Here is a 14405-nt window from a genome sequence, read left to right as displayed (position 1 = left end):
CTCTTCCCGCTACCCACCTCTTCCCGCTACCCTCTGTATTCTTCATATTTTACTGTTTTACTGGGTTTTTTTTCTCAGGTACGTTTGTGTTCCAAAACCTTGATCTTATCGCCGTGGCATTCAAATATTACATAGGGGTGATCCACTCGAGCCCTATGTACCCTGAATATACCCAGTTCACTGAGCAAGTGAACCGCTACCTTCAGCTGCCGCCTTTCAACCACCACAACCCCTACGATGCGATCAATATAAATAAGATCGTAAGTATTCAATCATATCACCACTGCCATCATTGTTTGACATCATCATGAACATCATCATCATCACTACCACCACCACCACCACCAATACCACCGCCATCATCATCATCATCATTGTCATCGTCGTCGTCATTGTCGTCATCATGATCAAAATCATCATCATCATCATCATTATCATCAGCCTCACCACCACCAGCATCATCATCACCATCATCATTCTCATCCCTATGCTACTGGTAAAAATATTTGTTGATCACGCATGTGCCTTGTTTTAATAGTACACTGTTATATTAGGGAAAGTCTCAGTACTTACTATAGTGACAACACTACCTATCTGTCTACCTTTCACATACATACACATTCTCTCGACAACAACTACTCACACTATAGTGAAAGCCTTTTTTAAAAGTCTGTGTTGCATTTTCTCTTTGCTGAAACACACACACACACACACACACACACACGCACACACACGCACACACACATATGCAAACAAACAACTCAAAATAATAACTATATTGCTAAATAGTGAAAGTGTTTTTTCTTGAAGTCTGTTTTCACTTTCACACATTGCCATTTTGTTTTTCCTTTTCCGGTCTGCAGTTACGACCCGAAGCAGCATACCTGTACGATGCAGTGAAACTGTATGCAGACGCAGCCCACCTGGCCTGGAAGGAGGGTCAAGCGGTGGACAACGGGCAGGAGATCTTCAACAGGATTCAGAAAAGGACATTCAAAAGTAAGACCCCACCACCACTCTTTTGCCAAGCCGCTAAGTTACAGGGATGTAAACACACCAGTATCGATTATCAAACGATGTTGGGGGGACAAACACAGACACACAAACACACATATATATATATACATATACATATATACGACGGGCTTCTTTCAGTTTCCGTCTACCAAATCCACTCACAAGCCTTTGGTCAGCCCGAGGCTATATCAGAAGACACTTGCCCAAGGTGCCATGCAGTGGGACTGAACCCGGAATCATGTGGTTCGTAAGCAAGCTACTTACCACACAGCCACTCCTGGGCTTCTTTCAGTTTCCGTCTACCAAATCCACTCACAAGGCTTTGGTCAGCCCGAGGCTATAGCAGAAGACACTTGCACAAGGTGCTATGCAGTGGGACTGAACCCAGAACTATGTGGTTCGTAAGCAAGCTACTTACCACACAGCCACCCCTGGGCTTCTTTCAGTTTCCGTCTACCAAATCCACTCACAAGGCTTTGGTCAGCCCGAGGCTATAGCAGAAGACACTTGCACAAGGTGCTATGCAGTGGGACTGAACCCAGAACTATGTGGTTCGTAAGCAAGCTACTTACCACACAGCCACCCCTGTGCCTGATGTAACTACTTTATATAAATCCCAACATCTCCATCGTATTTCCATATTTGTATCTCATTCATTTCACAGGTGCCAGTGGCCTATTCTTTCGTATAAACTCTGATGGTGATGTAGAAGGTAACTTTTCACTGGTGGCAAGGCGTTACACGAAAAGCAAGGGCTGGGGATTGTATCCTGTCGGGGTTTTCCTGCTAAGTGAAAATCTCACGGGCCATCCGGTAAGTAAGCAAATCCTTTCTCAACTGACACCCATCTCTCATTTTTGCTTGGTATGCATTTGCACTATTTCTAATCAGCTGATTTATTGATTAAAGGAGGAAAATGGGTATGACCGTTCTGAGGAGCAGGTAACAAGCCATGAAACAGTCTTTCAGGGCACTCCCTGCCTCTTAGTATTTACATTTTTGCTTAATCCACAGAAAAACTTTATTTTTGCATTTATTTCAGTTCTTCTGATTTACTGTGATGTGTAAGTATGTGTGTGTGTTTGTGTGGGTGGGTGTGGGTATATGTATGTATATATATATATATATATATATATATATATATAATAGAGATATTAATATTTCTAAGTTTCTCTAAAGGAGACTATGGCAGCGGTACTGGAAATTAATAAATTATCGCCAAGCCAACATGGCAGTTCCAAATATAGGACGAATGCTGCCGCGGATTAGCTACAAGAAGCCATCGCCTCTAGCTAGCTATGTGACACACGAATCTGTGTCCATTATAACCTTCGAACAGGGGAGGTCAGCAGCTTCCCCAGGTGAAACAAGTAAAAGAGTAAAAAAGAGTATATATATACTCTTTTTTACGTGCCAGTTATGAAACACTGGCATCGGCCATGACTACAATATGTGTGTGTTTACATACATACATAAAAAACTACCCTGCTGTTGATATTGAAATTCCAATGAAGAAGCCATGGGTCTAGGTTAGAAACCAGCTCTTTCTCTATTGGCAAGAAATCTAGAAGTAAAATTGAATAATGGCATACATACATTCATATAGATATAGATATAGGTATACAGAATGGGCTTCTTTCAGTTTCCATCTACCAAATCCACTCACAAGGCTTTGGTCAGTCCAAGGCTATAATAGAAGACATTTGCCCAAGGTGCCATGCAGTGGAATTGAACCCAGAACCATGTAGTTTGGGAGCAAGCTTTGTGCTACACTGCCATTCCTGCACATACTGGATCAGAATAGACCTGGGGTTAAACAGTAACAACAACAAAACTACATCTACTAAACTCTCATTCTCTCTCTCTCTCCATAGACATTCCACCTGTATGAGGGCGAGAAAATAATGTGGCCTGATGGGAAGGCACCTCCCCTTGATGAACCCCCATGTGGGTACAGAGGGGAGCGCTGTATCCCCCCCAAAAGTGAGTACCTTCAAAATATTTCATAAAACATACTTTTGCATTTGTTTGTCCCCCTGCCGGGGTACATGTGTATAGGCAGACAAACTTCTTAACCTCATAGCTATTGCAGCTAATAATTAATAATTGATAAATAATTAATATAAATGCATTAATTATTCATAGGCCAATAGACCATTAATTATTCATAGGACTATTTCCACAGTGGAAGGTTTTCTTATGTTCAAGTATACATAAATCTGTTAAATATGAATTCAAGGATAATTTTGACCCCCAAATAATATTTATGTGAGTTTTTGAATAGCTAAATATGTTTCCCACATTGTAATTGCTTTAGCTTCGATGCTTGGTCTGAAATGAATTCACTTGTCAAGCAAGTACACCTCTGAATTAATAATATTTATTGTGAGCGAAACAGTTGTTGGGTACAATTAAATTAAGAACTGTATATGAATTTTATGCTTTTCTTCTTTTTATTCTAAAGTAGAGACCCATAAATTATGGTTTAATTCCCCTTTCTTCCTCCATTACTAGTGTAAGCGGTTCTGAAATAGCGAGGGAAGTTGCTGCCCTAACACATCAGTCTTAAGCATGAATGAAGAGACAGCAACAGAGATGCATCCCACAAAAAATTACCCTTCTTCCAATATTCCTTTCTGCTCTAGTCACAAGGCCCGAAATTTATGGGGAGTGGTGGGGGGGCCAGTACGCAACTGTTACTTAATTTATTGACCCTGAAAGGATAAAAGGCAAAGTCGACTGCGGAGGAATTTGAACTCAGAACGTAACAGCAGACAAAATACCTCTAAGCATTTTGCCCGGCGTGCTAACGATTCTGCCAGCTCACTGCCTCCCTTCTTCAAATGTTATAAGATGTAGCTTGAAGAGGATAAACTACCCCTATTTTGCAGAAAAAAGTGTAGGCGGCCAGCCATGAGTCTCATAGCTGGCCACCAACATTTTTTTCTGCAAAATAGGGGCAGCTTATCCTGTTCAGTCTATATTATTAGCATTATCCTGCGATTGAGAATTTAAAAATCACTTCTTTAACTTTCTAAAACATCTCAACGCTTCTAAAAGCAAACTTCGTTTGTTTATTTACGTTTGTCGTAATTTGAATTTAACATATGAGAGCGTCTCATAAAGCGAGATTTCTGTACATCTTAAATTTGCAGAGGAATTTGTAGTGGGTAGTTTAGCTCAATCGGTCAGAGCATCGTGACGCGTAATCACAGGGATGTGAGTTCGAGTCTACAGCTAGCCACCTACACTTTTTTCTGCAAAATAGGGGTAGTTTATCCTGTTCAGGCTATATTATTAGCATTATTCTGCGATTGAGAATTTAAAATCACTTCTTTAACTTTCTAAAAGACATCTCAACGCTTCTAAAAGCAAACTTCGTTTTGTTTATTTACGTTTGTCGTAATTTGAATTTAACATATGAGAGCGTCTCATAAAGCGAGATTTATATATCTTAATTTGCAGAGGAATTTGTAGTGGGTAGTTTAGCTTAATCGGTCAAAGCATCGTGACATGTAATCACGGGGATGTGAGTTCGTGTCCACAGCTGGCCACCTACACTTTTCTCTGCAAAATAGGGGTAGTTTATCCTGTTCAGGCTATATTATTAGCATTATTCTGCGATTGAGAATTTAAAATCACTTCTTTAACTTTCTAAGACATCTCAACGCTTCTAAAAGCAAATTTGGTTTGTTTACGTTCATCGTAATTTGAATTTATTATAAGATGTATTTCTATATGGCCACATGATCTGTTTGTTTTTCACAGATTACATCAGAGAGATTATAGGTGGCGTTGTTGGTGGTATTGCTGTGGTCATTATTGTCTTCCTGGTTGTAATCTACAGGTGAGTTATCCATTCGTTATACCTTGATGTAGTGGCTTTCATTCATTTGTGTTTGTATATATAAATTAATAGATGGTTATAATTATATATATGTATATATATATATGCATTTATAACTTTGTATGTGTGGGTGTGTACATATAGAAATGTATATGAATGATGAATATCTTGGCCACCAATGCTACCATGCCCACCACTTCCTACTTTTGAATCTAAATCCCTCCTTTATGGCCCCTTTTCCTTACCTTCTTTCTCTCTCTCTCTCTTTCTCTTTCTCTCATTGACAGGAACTGGAAGTATGAGCAGGACCTTGCCAGCCTCTTGTGGAAGATTGACTACAAGGAGATCACGTTTCGCGAGCCCCTGGGGACCACTCCCACACAGAATTACACAAGGGTAGGTGGTAGAATCTATACATATATATATAGATTCAAGGTGAATATGGTATTTAAGTTTAGGCACCAGAATTAAGTATGGTTCAAAATAAGCAACAAGGATATCCAAAGTTAATGACTAGAATTAATTACTAGCCTGTATGGTCTGGCTAAGTCAAAATGGTTTTTTGTATTCTTCCTTTCTACTTGGAGAGTTTAAATGTAGTTATAAAAATATGTCCTTCTGTTGAAATGAAATTTCAGTAAATTTCTATATATTTGTGCAGCTGAGGATTGCTCTGCATTTTACGTTTGATGTAATGTTCACATTGCTTAAATAATTGGAGTCGCATTAAACGATCGTACTGCATTAACTTTGAATATCCTTGGTGCTTATTTTGATTATATATATATATATATATATATATATATATATATATATATATACCGGAGTAAGCACATAAAATGTGCAACAAGGTGTAAAAAAGAGTACTCAAATACCAGAGGTAGAGTAATATGCTTTATTTAAAAGCAGCAGAAATATAACAAAAGACTGTTACTCGGAGTTTCACGTTCCCATTCATCGGACAGTTTTGTTAGAAATGGGAAAGGAATAACAATGCAATCAAAAGTAATATAAAATTTAAAATTTAAAACACATGGATCTGTTTGATTGGTCGTTTCAAATAACGGTTATGGATGCGCAATGAACAAAACAAATGAATTTAATAAAGATTCATCCTATTTTAAAAAAGTATCGAAGAAAACCTTAAATAGAAAAATGGGCTCAGAATACATATAATTAATTATATTCGAATTAACACATTAAAATCATATAAAATAAAATAATATATATATATATATATATATTCCTTCAATATACACAAGAGAAAAAGGCCAGGTCAGTTCCTTCTCAATTTTATTCGATTGTCAAAGAATATGTATGAGAATATGTATATGTATATGTATTTTTCCATATGTGTATTTTCATACACTGTTTTTAACACTGTTTTTAACAATTTCACCTTAATATGACAATCAGTATGTAACACTACAAAGTTCATACAAAGCTTTATACTTTAAATATATTTTATCATCAAAGAATGTATATATGCATTTTAATACTCAGACTGTTTTTTAACATTTTTTATTATTCTCAAAGACTTTTGATAATCTTTTTCTAAAAAAGTGAAACTGGTTAAGTAAATAAATATTTTTTAAAAATAAGTGCATTTTCAAACTTTCTTTCATATATATTTCCACTCGTACGGTATTCCACAACTTTACTTTATTATATATATATATATATATATATTACACAAATTTTGGGTAAAACCTCCACTTTTACCCGCTCCCATTGATTGCACCTAGTATAGCACTAGCGTAGCAATAATTGGGTACCCTCCCAGCAGTATACTGGATAGATACTATCCCTTAGTGGGTTGTACCCCCAACCCCTAACTCTCTCACGTTATATATATATATATATATATATATATATATATATATATATCACTCTCTGAGTGGTTGGCGTTAGGAAGGGCATCCAGCTGTAGAAACTCTGCCAAATCAGACTGGAGCCTGGTGTTGCCATCCGGTTTCACCAGTCCTCAGTCAAATCGTCCAACCCATGCTAGCATGGAAAGCGGACGTTAAACGATGATGATGATGATGATGATGTGTGTGTGTGTGTATATGTGTGTTTATATATGTGTGTGTAATATGTATACATCTTTCTCTTCCCACCTGTAGCCATGGCTGAAATCACTCAGTGCTGGGGCAAACCTTCTGAGCAAAAGAGAAAACTCAGCATACATTCCCAGAGTCAACGGAGCATTCTATTCCAGCCAGCTGTCCCTGGGGTCTCACCTGGAGTTCAATGAAGCGCGGCACCTCTACACGAGGGTCGGCACGTACCGAGGTCAGTTGGTTGCCATCCGACATGTCAACAAGAAGCAAGTAGAACTCACCCGAGCCGTGAGGAAGGAGTTGAAGATCGTGAGTGGGGGTTTTTTTTTGTGTTTGTTATTGCTATATTAATTAAAATGTATATTTCATCTTTTACCTGTTTCAGTCATTAGACTGTGGCCATGCTGGGGCACTGCTAGAAAGAACTTTTAGTTGAACAAATCAGCCCCGGTATTTATAATTTTGTAAAACTCGGTAGTTATTCTATTGGTGTCTTTTGCTGAACTGCTAAGTTAGAGAGATTTAAACAAACCAACACCAGTTGTGAAGTGGGGTGAGTGGGAAAAATACATGCACAAAGGCACACACACACACACACACACTCACATAAAAAGCAGTTAGTCCACTCTGTAACGTGGTTGGTGTTAGGAAGGGCATTCTGCTGTGAAAGCCATGCCAAAAACAGACACAAAACAGGAACCTGGTGCAGTCTTCCATCTGGCCAGCTCCTGTCAAACCGTCCAACCCATGCCAGCATGGAAAGCAGACGTTAAATGATGATGATGATGATGATATATATGATGAGCTTCTTTTAGTTTCTGTCAACCAAATCCACTCACAAGAATTTTATCAGTCTGGACCTATAAATAGAAGACACTTGTCCAAAGTGCCACACAGGGGACTGAACCCGGAACCATGTGGTTGAAAAGCAAACTTCTTACCACACAGCTATACCTGTACATAATTGTATGTTTATTAACTGTGTTCATTATTTGCTTTATGGGAGACCAGCATTTCAAAGAATAGGGCCCACATTTCCTCTGTGTGTCGTAAAAGGCGACTAAAAGAGGTTTAAGTATATGAACTCTGATGAAGTAGTTGTATGCTGTCAACTTAATGTGACAGTCCCCTGAAGGGAATAATACTACTGTTGGTTAGACCTAGGAAGCTGTACTGCTTCCTGTCGGCCTTGACACATTTCCTGTGTCCTTATGTTTACAAGGGGGAGACAAGCACCTCCACCCAGCTAAGCCTGCATCCAGAGACAGGTTTCTGAGTCTTTGCTCATCATGAAGTAGTTGTATGCTGTCAAGGCCGTATCACTACTGCATAAATCTCTCTGAGAGATTTAGAAATGTATTATTTCTAAAAATGAACTGATGTTGTAGAACCCTCACCAGTAAATTCTACCAAAACAGACCCACGGGCTGGTGGTGGGTTACCACCTGAATGGCACAAAGGTATCATCCATGAAGAGCTGGGAATCACTAACAAACAGTAAATACAGCGCATACCTCCATGCCACAAGCACCAGTGGCTAGAGATGTTTAGCCCTAGGTCAGTCTCTATCTAGTAGAACTATGTTCAAAGACGTTCCAACTGTGACTGTCCCATCTGACTGTGTGGGGACCAGTATGACAAAGAAGAGACCTAACATTTCGTCTGTGTATCATAAAAGGGGACTAAAAGAGGTCGAGGTAGGATATGCATTCCGACCCCATAAAACCCTTAGCAATTTGTGTCCATAATTTATTCTCTAACAGCATTCGTCTCTTTCCACAGATTCGGGAGCTGAGACATCCGAACATCAACCCTTTTATAGGGGCCTGTGTTGATGGACCCTATGTTCTGATAATCAGTGAATACTGCTCCAAGGGTAGCCTTCAGGTATTGTCATTTACAAGGATTTATTGCAAATATTTTGATTTTTTTAATGTATTTTTTCTTGTTTTTTTTTTTGTTATTGTTTTCAGGCCACTGGACTGTGGCCATGCTGGGGTACCACCCTGAAGGGTTTTATTTGAATAAATTGATCCTAGTACTTTTGGTTTATTTTTCTTTTAAGCATACTATTTTACTTGTTTCAGTCTTTTGACTGCAGCCATGCTGGAGCACCGCCTTTAGTCGAGCAAATCAACCTCAGGACTTATTTTTGTAAGCCTAGTACTTATTCTATCGGTCTCTTTTGCCGAACCGCTAAGTTACAGGGATATAAACACACCACCATCAGTTGTCAAGGAATGTTGGGGGGACAAACACAGACACACAAACATATACACACACAAACATATACACACACAAACATATACACACACATACATATATATATATATACATATATACGACGGGCTTCTTTCAGTTTCCGTCTACCAAATCCACTCACAAAGCTTTGGTCGGCCCGTGGCTATAGTAGAAGACACTTGCCCTAGGTGCCACGCAGTGGGGCTGAACCCGGAACCATGTGGTTGGTAAGCAAGCTACTTACCACACAGCCATGCCTGCGCCTATACATGTTCATTTGATCTCTTTTCCCAAACTGTTTAGTTAGAGGGACATAAACAGTTGTCAAATGGCGGTGGAGCAGAAGAAAACAACATAGCATGGTATGTCAAAAATGCCACAGAACCCCTATTATAAGAAATAAGAAGGTCAGGCATGTGTAGGATGAAAGATTGCAAAGATAAAGCAGTATACAAGCAATTGAAAACGAATGAAACTGAAAATAGGTGGGTAAAGAAAAGAATACATGGTCAGTTTCATAGGGATGTTGTAGATAAGACAGACAGAAAAAGATGGCTGTGGATGACTAAAAGTGATTTGAAACCGGAAACAGAGGCTCTAATCTGTGCTGCTCAAGAGCAAGCACTAAGAACTAACTACTTTAGTTCACTGGTAGTGAACAGCTAACACTGTAGTATATCTCCAGCGTTAGGAGCTGTGCAAAGGCAATAATAATAATAATAATAATAATAATAATAATAATGATGGTGTTGTTGCTGTTGCAGGATATTCTAGAAAATGAAGAGCTGCAACTGGACAGAATGTTTACCGATTCCTTGGTCCATGATATCATCTTGGTAAGTTAACGGGCTGGATGCTAAGTTTGTTGCTCTGTGTTTGTCACTCCAATAATATTTTGTATGTATGTGTGTGAGTGTGTGTGTGTGTGTGTGTGTGTGTGTGTGTGCAAGTATGTGTGTGTCCCTGTATATGTATGTGTATGTGTGAGTAGGTGTGTTTATGTGTCTGTATGTGTATGATATCTTGTATGTGTGTGTACATGATTGTGTATGTGTGTATGTACGGTCCAAAATTGTTTTTAAAAAAAGCAAAAAATAAAAGACAAAAACATGGTCAGAGAACAATAAATAAACAAGGTATGTTAGTTTGAGGCTCAGGAAAAAATATAAGAAGTCTTTGATATTTCGAGTCAAAGCTCTTCTACAGGAAAGAATTAGTTAAGAAAACACTTGGTGTGCCTGTGTGCATGAATCCTGTATGGTTTCCGTGTGTGTGTATGTGCTCATGTATGTGTATATGTAAATATATGAGTGTACAAACAATGAAGGCGCATGGCTCAGTGGTTAGAGCATCGAGCTTACGATTGTGAGGTTGTGAGTTCGAATCCCGGACCAGGCCGCATGTTGTGTTCTTGAGCAAGACACTTTATTTCCCGTTGCTCCAGTTCGCTCATCTGTAGAAATGAGTTGTGATGACACAGGTGCTAAGCTGTATCGGCCCCTTTGCCTTTTCCTTGGATAACATTGGTGGCATAGAGACGGGAGGCTGGTAAGCATGGGCGACTGCTGGTCTTCCATAAACAACCTTGCCTGAAAGGCAAAGAGATGGAAAGGCAAAGGGGCCGATACAGCTTGGCACCTGTGACGTCGCAACTCATTTCTCCAGCTGAGTGAACTGGAGCAACGTGAAATAAAGTGTCTTGCTCAAGAACACAACACGCAGCTCGGTCCGAGATTCAAACTTACAACCTCATGATCATAAGCTCAATGCTCTAACAACTGAGCCATGCACCTTCACCATCTGTATATATATATTTGAAAAAAGAAAAAGAATGGCTGCACTGGTAGTTCTAATCAGTTTAATTTATTATTCTTTAATTTTTTAAGCGTATAAATTTTAGTTCATAGATCTAGTAAAGTTCTTTGTTAACTTGGGTGTGGAGAATTTAAAAAAAGAAAATTTTTTTTCTTGTTAACTTTCTCACATTCGTTGTCAAACATATATATATATATATATGTGTGTGTGTGTGTCTGTGTGTCTCTCCATATCATATTATTTTTTAGGGTATGAGTTACCTCCATGACAGTGAGGTGAAGTCCCATGGTAAACTGAAGTCCTCCAACTGCGTAGTGGACAGTCGATGGGTGCTTAAGGTCACCGACTTCGGCCTGCATCAGTTTATGGCTGATGCTAAGGACGACATTGGGGAGTTTGCCTACCACAGAAGTAAGTACTGCTCATCCACCACCCTCTTCTTCCTGCTTTCTGCCTGTGGGTGAGTGAATGTTTGCTAATCAGCTGGATAGTATCTGTTTAGACATTGGCCCAGGGTGGGTGTATGTGTATTATGTGTGGTGAACTGTGTTGTCTTTAATACGTTAGTAGTGTTCTAATGTGGAGTGGGTTCAAACCCCAAAAACAGGTTAAAAATAATGGTCATTACAAATAATTCCGTTATTGGAGCAAATTTGGCTTACAGCTGTTTCCAGTGGTCATTATAGGTACATTATTGATAGGTTTACTCAAGTGGTCTATTGATCAGTTGAGGAAAATTGAACAACCTAAGAAAATGCTACTTTCATTGGAGCCATTTCTGGAAAAATATAGATTTGTGATGAACCATAACCTGGGGCCATACCAAAAGATTACTTGGAGTTCTTCACTAATCTAAGTAATATTGTTAGCCTGGTGTGCCAACAGAGAGCTTATGAAGTATTTTGCCTGGAGTGATATATATTTATATATATATATATATTTATATATATATATATATGTACGTATATATATATATATATATATATATATATATATATATATATATATATATATATATATATATAAAAATACAAAAATGGGACAAGAACGCAAAACATCCAGACAGCTGGATGATACAAAAAAGGAGACAACAAAACATCGAGACAGATGATACAAAAAAGGGACAAGAAAAAACACAAACGGGTCATTCGAATTTTCCTTTCCTCAGTCGAGTTCCAGATTATCTTTGCAATTTTGGCTGGTTATACTCAAGATTGCTCCAATCTGGCCAGCCCCGAGGAAAACTAAGCTAAGAGCATTAGATTCCTTGGAAGAAAGTAGCGAATGTATACGAAAACAAAGACGGAAAAAACAGAAAAATGTTACACGAATACAAATGCAAATAGCAGGGCATAACAACAGGTGTCTATATATGTGTGTGTGTATGTGTGTGTGTGTATAATGAGAGTGAGAATGATTGACCAAATGATCAATAAAGAAATTGATTAGTAAATTGGTTACATGCTTAACCAACTGATGAATAATGAAGCAGTGAAATACAACCAGCATGTGTGTTTGCATAATGACCCCACCAAGACAACAATATACATATATAGATACATTACCGCCCCTCTTTCTATTTATGCGCATAAATTATTTGAGCAATTAATTATTAATTTATGCTAATGTATATTATGAAGCTAACTTACGTTTGCTCTCTTCTATTTCTCTTCCTCTTTGTGATCCTCTCATCCCCCCCTACATCACATTTTACCCCCCCCCCCCACTACCTTTTCCTTCAAACAAAACAACCTGCTACCACCACCAACACCACCATCACCATCACCTCCACTATCCACCTTTACCGTCTCCACCACCAACTCCACAACTACCACTACCACCACCACCGCTACCACCAACCACTGCCGCCACCACTATCACCACCACCACCACCACCACCATCAGATCTGCTGTGGAGAGCCCCGGAACTTCTGAGAGAAAAGAGTTCTCCCCCACGTGGTACTCAACCTGGGGACGTCTTCTCATTCGCTGTGATACTCTACGAAATCTATGGCAGGAAAGGTCCCTACGGGGACTCTGAGTTCACACCAAAAGGTAAGAAAGTAGATGTAGTGGCGTTCATGTCATGCACCTTTGCAGTTAATGCATGCATACGTTTATGCATGTGCTTTTAAATATACATACATACATATATATATGTGAATATATACATATATATATATATATATATATATATATATATATATATATATATATACATGTATATATACATGTATATATATATATATATATATATGTGTGTGTGTGTGTGTGTGTGTGTGTGTGGAGGCGCGTGGCTTAGTGGTTAGGGTGTCGGCATCATGAGCATCATGTCGGCATCATGAGCCTAGCTAGGCTTTAAAAGGGCGCATTTATTTTTTTTAATATATATATAATATATATATATATATATATATATATATATATATATATATATATATATGTCTGTTCAATTTACACTTGTATCTTTTTCTCTCTCTCCTTCAGTCTCTTCTTTTTTCTCTTCCTCTCCCTCGCTCTCTCTTTTCCTTTCTGTCTTTCTCTCCCTCTTTCTTCTTCCCCACTTTCTTTCTCTCCTTTCCTCTTTGTCTTTCCCTCTTTCCCTTCTCTCTCATTCTATCTCTCTTCTCTCTTTTCTCTTCTCTCTCTCTCAGTCTATCTCTCTCTCTCAATCTATCTCTCTCTCTCAGTCTATCTCTCTTCTCTCTCTCTCGATCTTCCTCACACCACATTACATTACATACCTCTTCTATCTCACCTCCAGAAATCATCGAACGTGTCCGTCGGCCCCACAACGGCGTACCATTCCGGCCGCGGTTGGCTGCCCTCGAAACCATCGAACGCTGCACCACCGACGTCATCAAGGAATGCTGGGACGAGGAACCAAACAAACGACCAGATTTCAAGGTCTTACGCCACAAACTGAAACCAATGTTGAAGGGCATGTAAGTAATAAGAATTTCAAATTCTTGGCACAAATTCTTGTTCGGAGATAGGGGACAAATCAATTACATCGACCCCAGTGTTCGACTGGCCCTCTTTTTATCAACCCTGAAAAGATGAAAGGCAGAGTTGACCTTTGAATTTAAACTCAAAATGTGAAGAAGTACGAAATGCTGCTAAGTATTTCGCCCAGTGTGCTAAGGATTCTGTCAGCTCACCTCCTTTCTTAATATTGGGCTGACCGGAAAGTTTGTGCTGATTTTTAAAGGAAAGAAAAAAGGTCAATAAATATTTGCCATTACATTTTTAATTGACCAAATATGAACCATTTTGTTGCACAATGCGTCTCCATCTTTCCTTTAACTTGAAAATAACCTCTTCCCAGAATTGAGGTGGTTTCATGGCAAACAAGTCGAAAGGTAAGCTACTATAAATTGGCACAAACTTTCCGGACAACCCAATATATATATATATATATA

General features: G+C 38.7%; 1 protein-coding gene across 3 annotated transcripts in view; it reads left to right on the top strand.

The window, feature by feature from the left end:
• LOC106871537 (uncharacterized) overlaps positions 1-14405 on the top strand; it is a 33227-nt gene that overhangs the window by 12875 nt on the left and 5947 nt on the right. For 2 of the 3 annotated variants that reach the window (XM_089345773.1, XM_089345772.1), the window contains 12 exons: positions 79-260; positions 864-999; positions 1682-1830; positions 2892-3000; positions 4786-4864; positions 5152-5260; positions 6991-7236; positions 8710-8814; positions 9933-10004; positions 11232-11394; positions 12889-13038; positions 13748-13928. In XM_089345773.1, coding sequence (XP_089201899.1) covers positions 79-260; positions 864-999; positions 1682-1830; positions 2892-3000; positions 4786-4864; positions 5152-5260; positions 6991-7236; positions 8710-8814; positions 9933-10004; positions 11232-11394; positions 12889-13038; positions 13748-13928 — 1681 coding nt within the window. The remainder of the gene's footprint in view (positions 1-78; positions 261-863; positions 1000-1681; positions 1831-2891; positions 3001-4785; positions 4865-5151; positions 5261-6990; positions 7237-8709; positions 8815-9932; positions 10005-11231; positions 11395-12888; positions 13039-13747; positions 13929-14405) is intronic. The other variant, XM_089345774.1, reaches the window with a different exon arrangement.

The sequence above is a fragment of the Octopus bimaculoides genome, chromosome 29 (assembly GCF_046866305.1).
Source record: "Octopus bimaculoides isolate indiv1 chromosome 29, ASM4686630v1, whole genome shotgun sequence".
NCBI classification, from domain to species: domain Eukaryota; kingdom Metazoa; phylum Mollusca; class Cephalopoda; order Octopoda; family Octopodidae; genus Octopus; species Octopus bimaculoides.
This window is presented reverse-complemented; position numbering and strand designations above follow the sequence as displayed.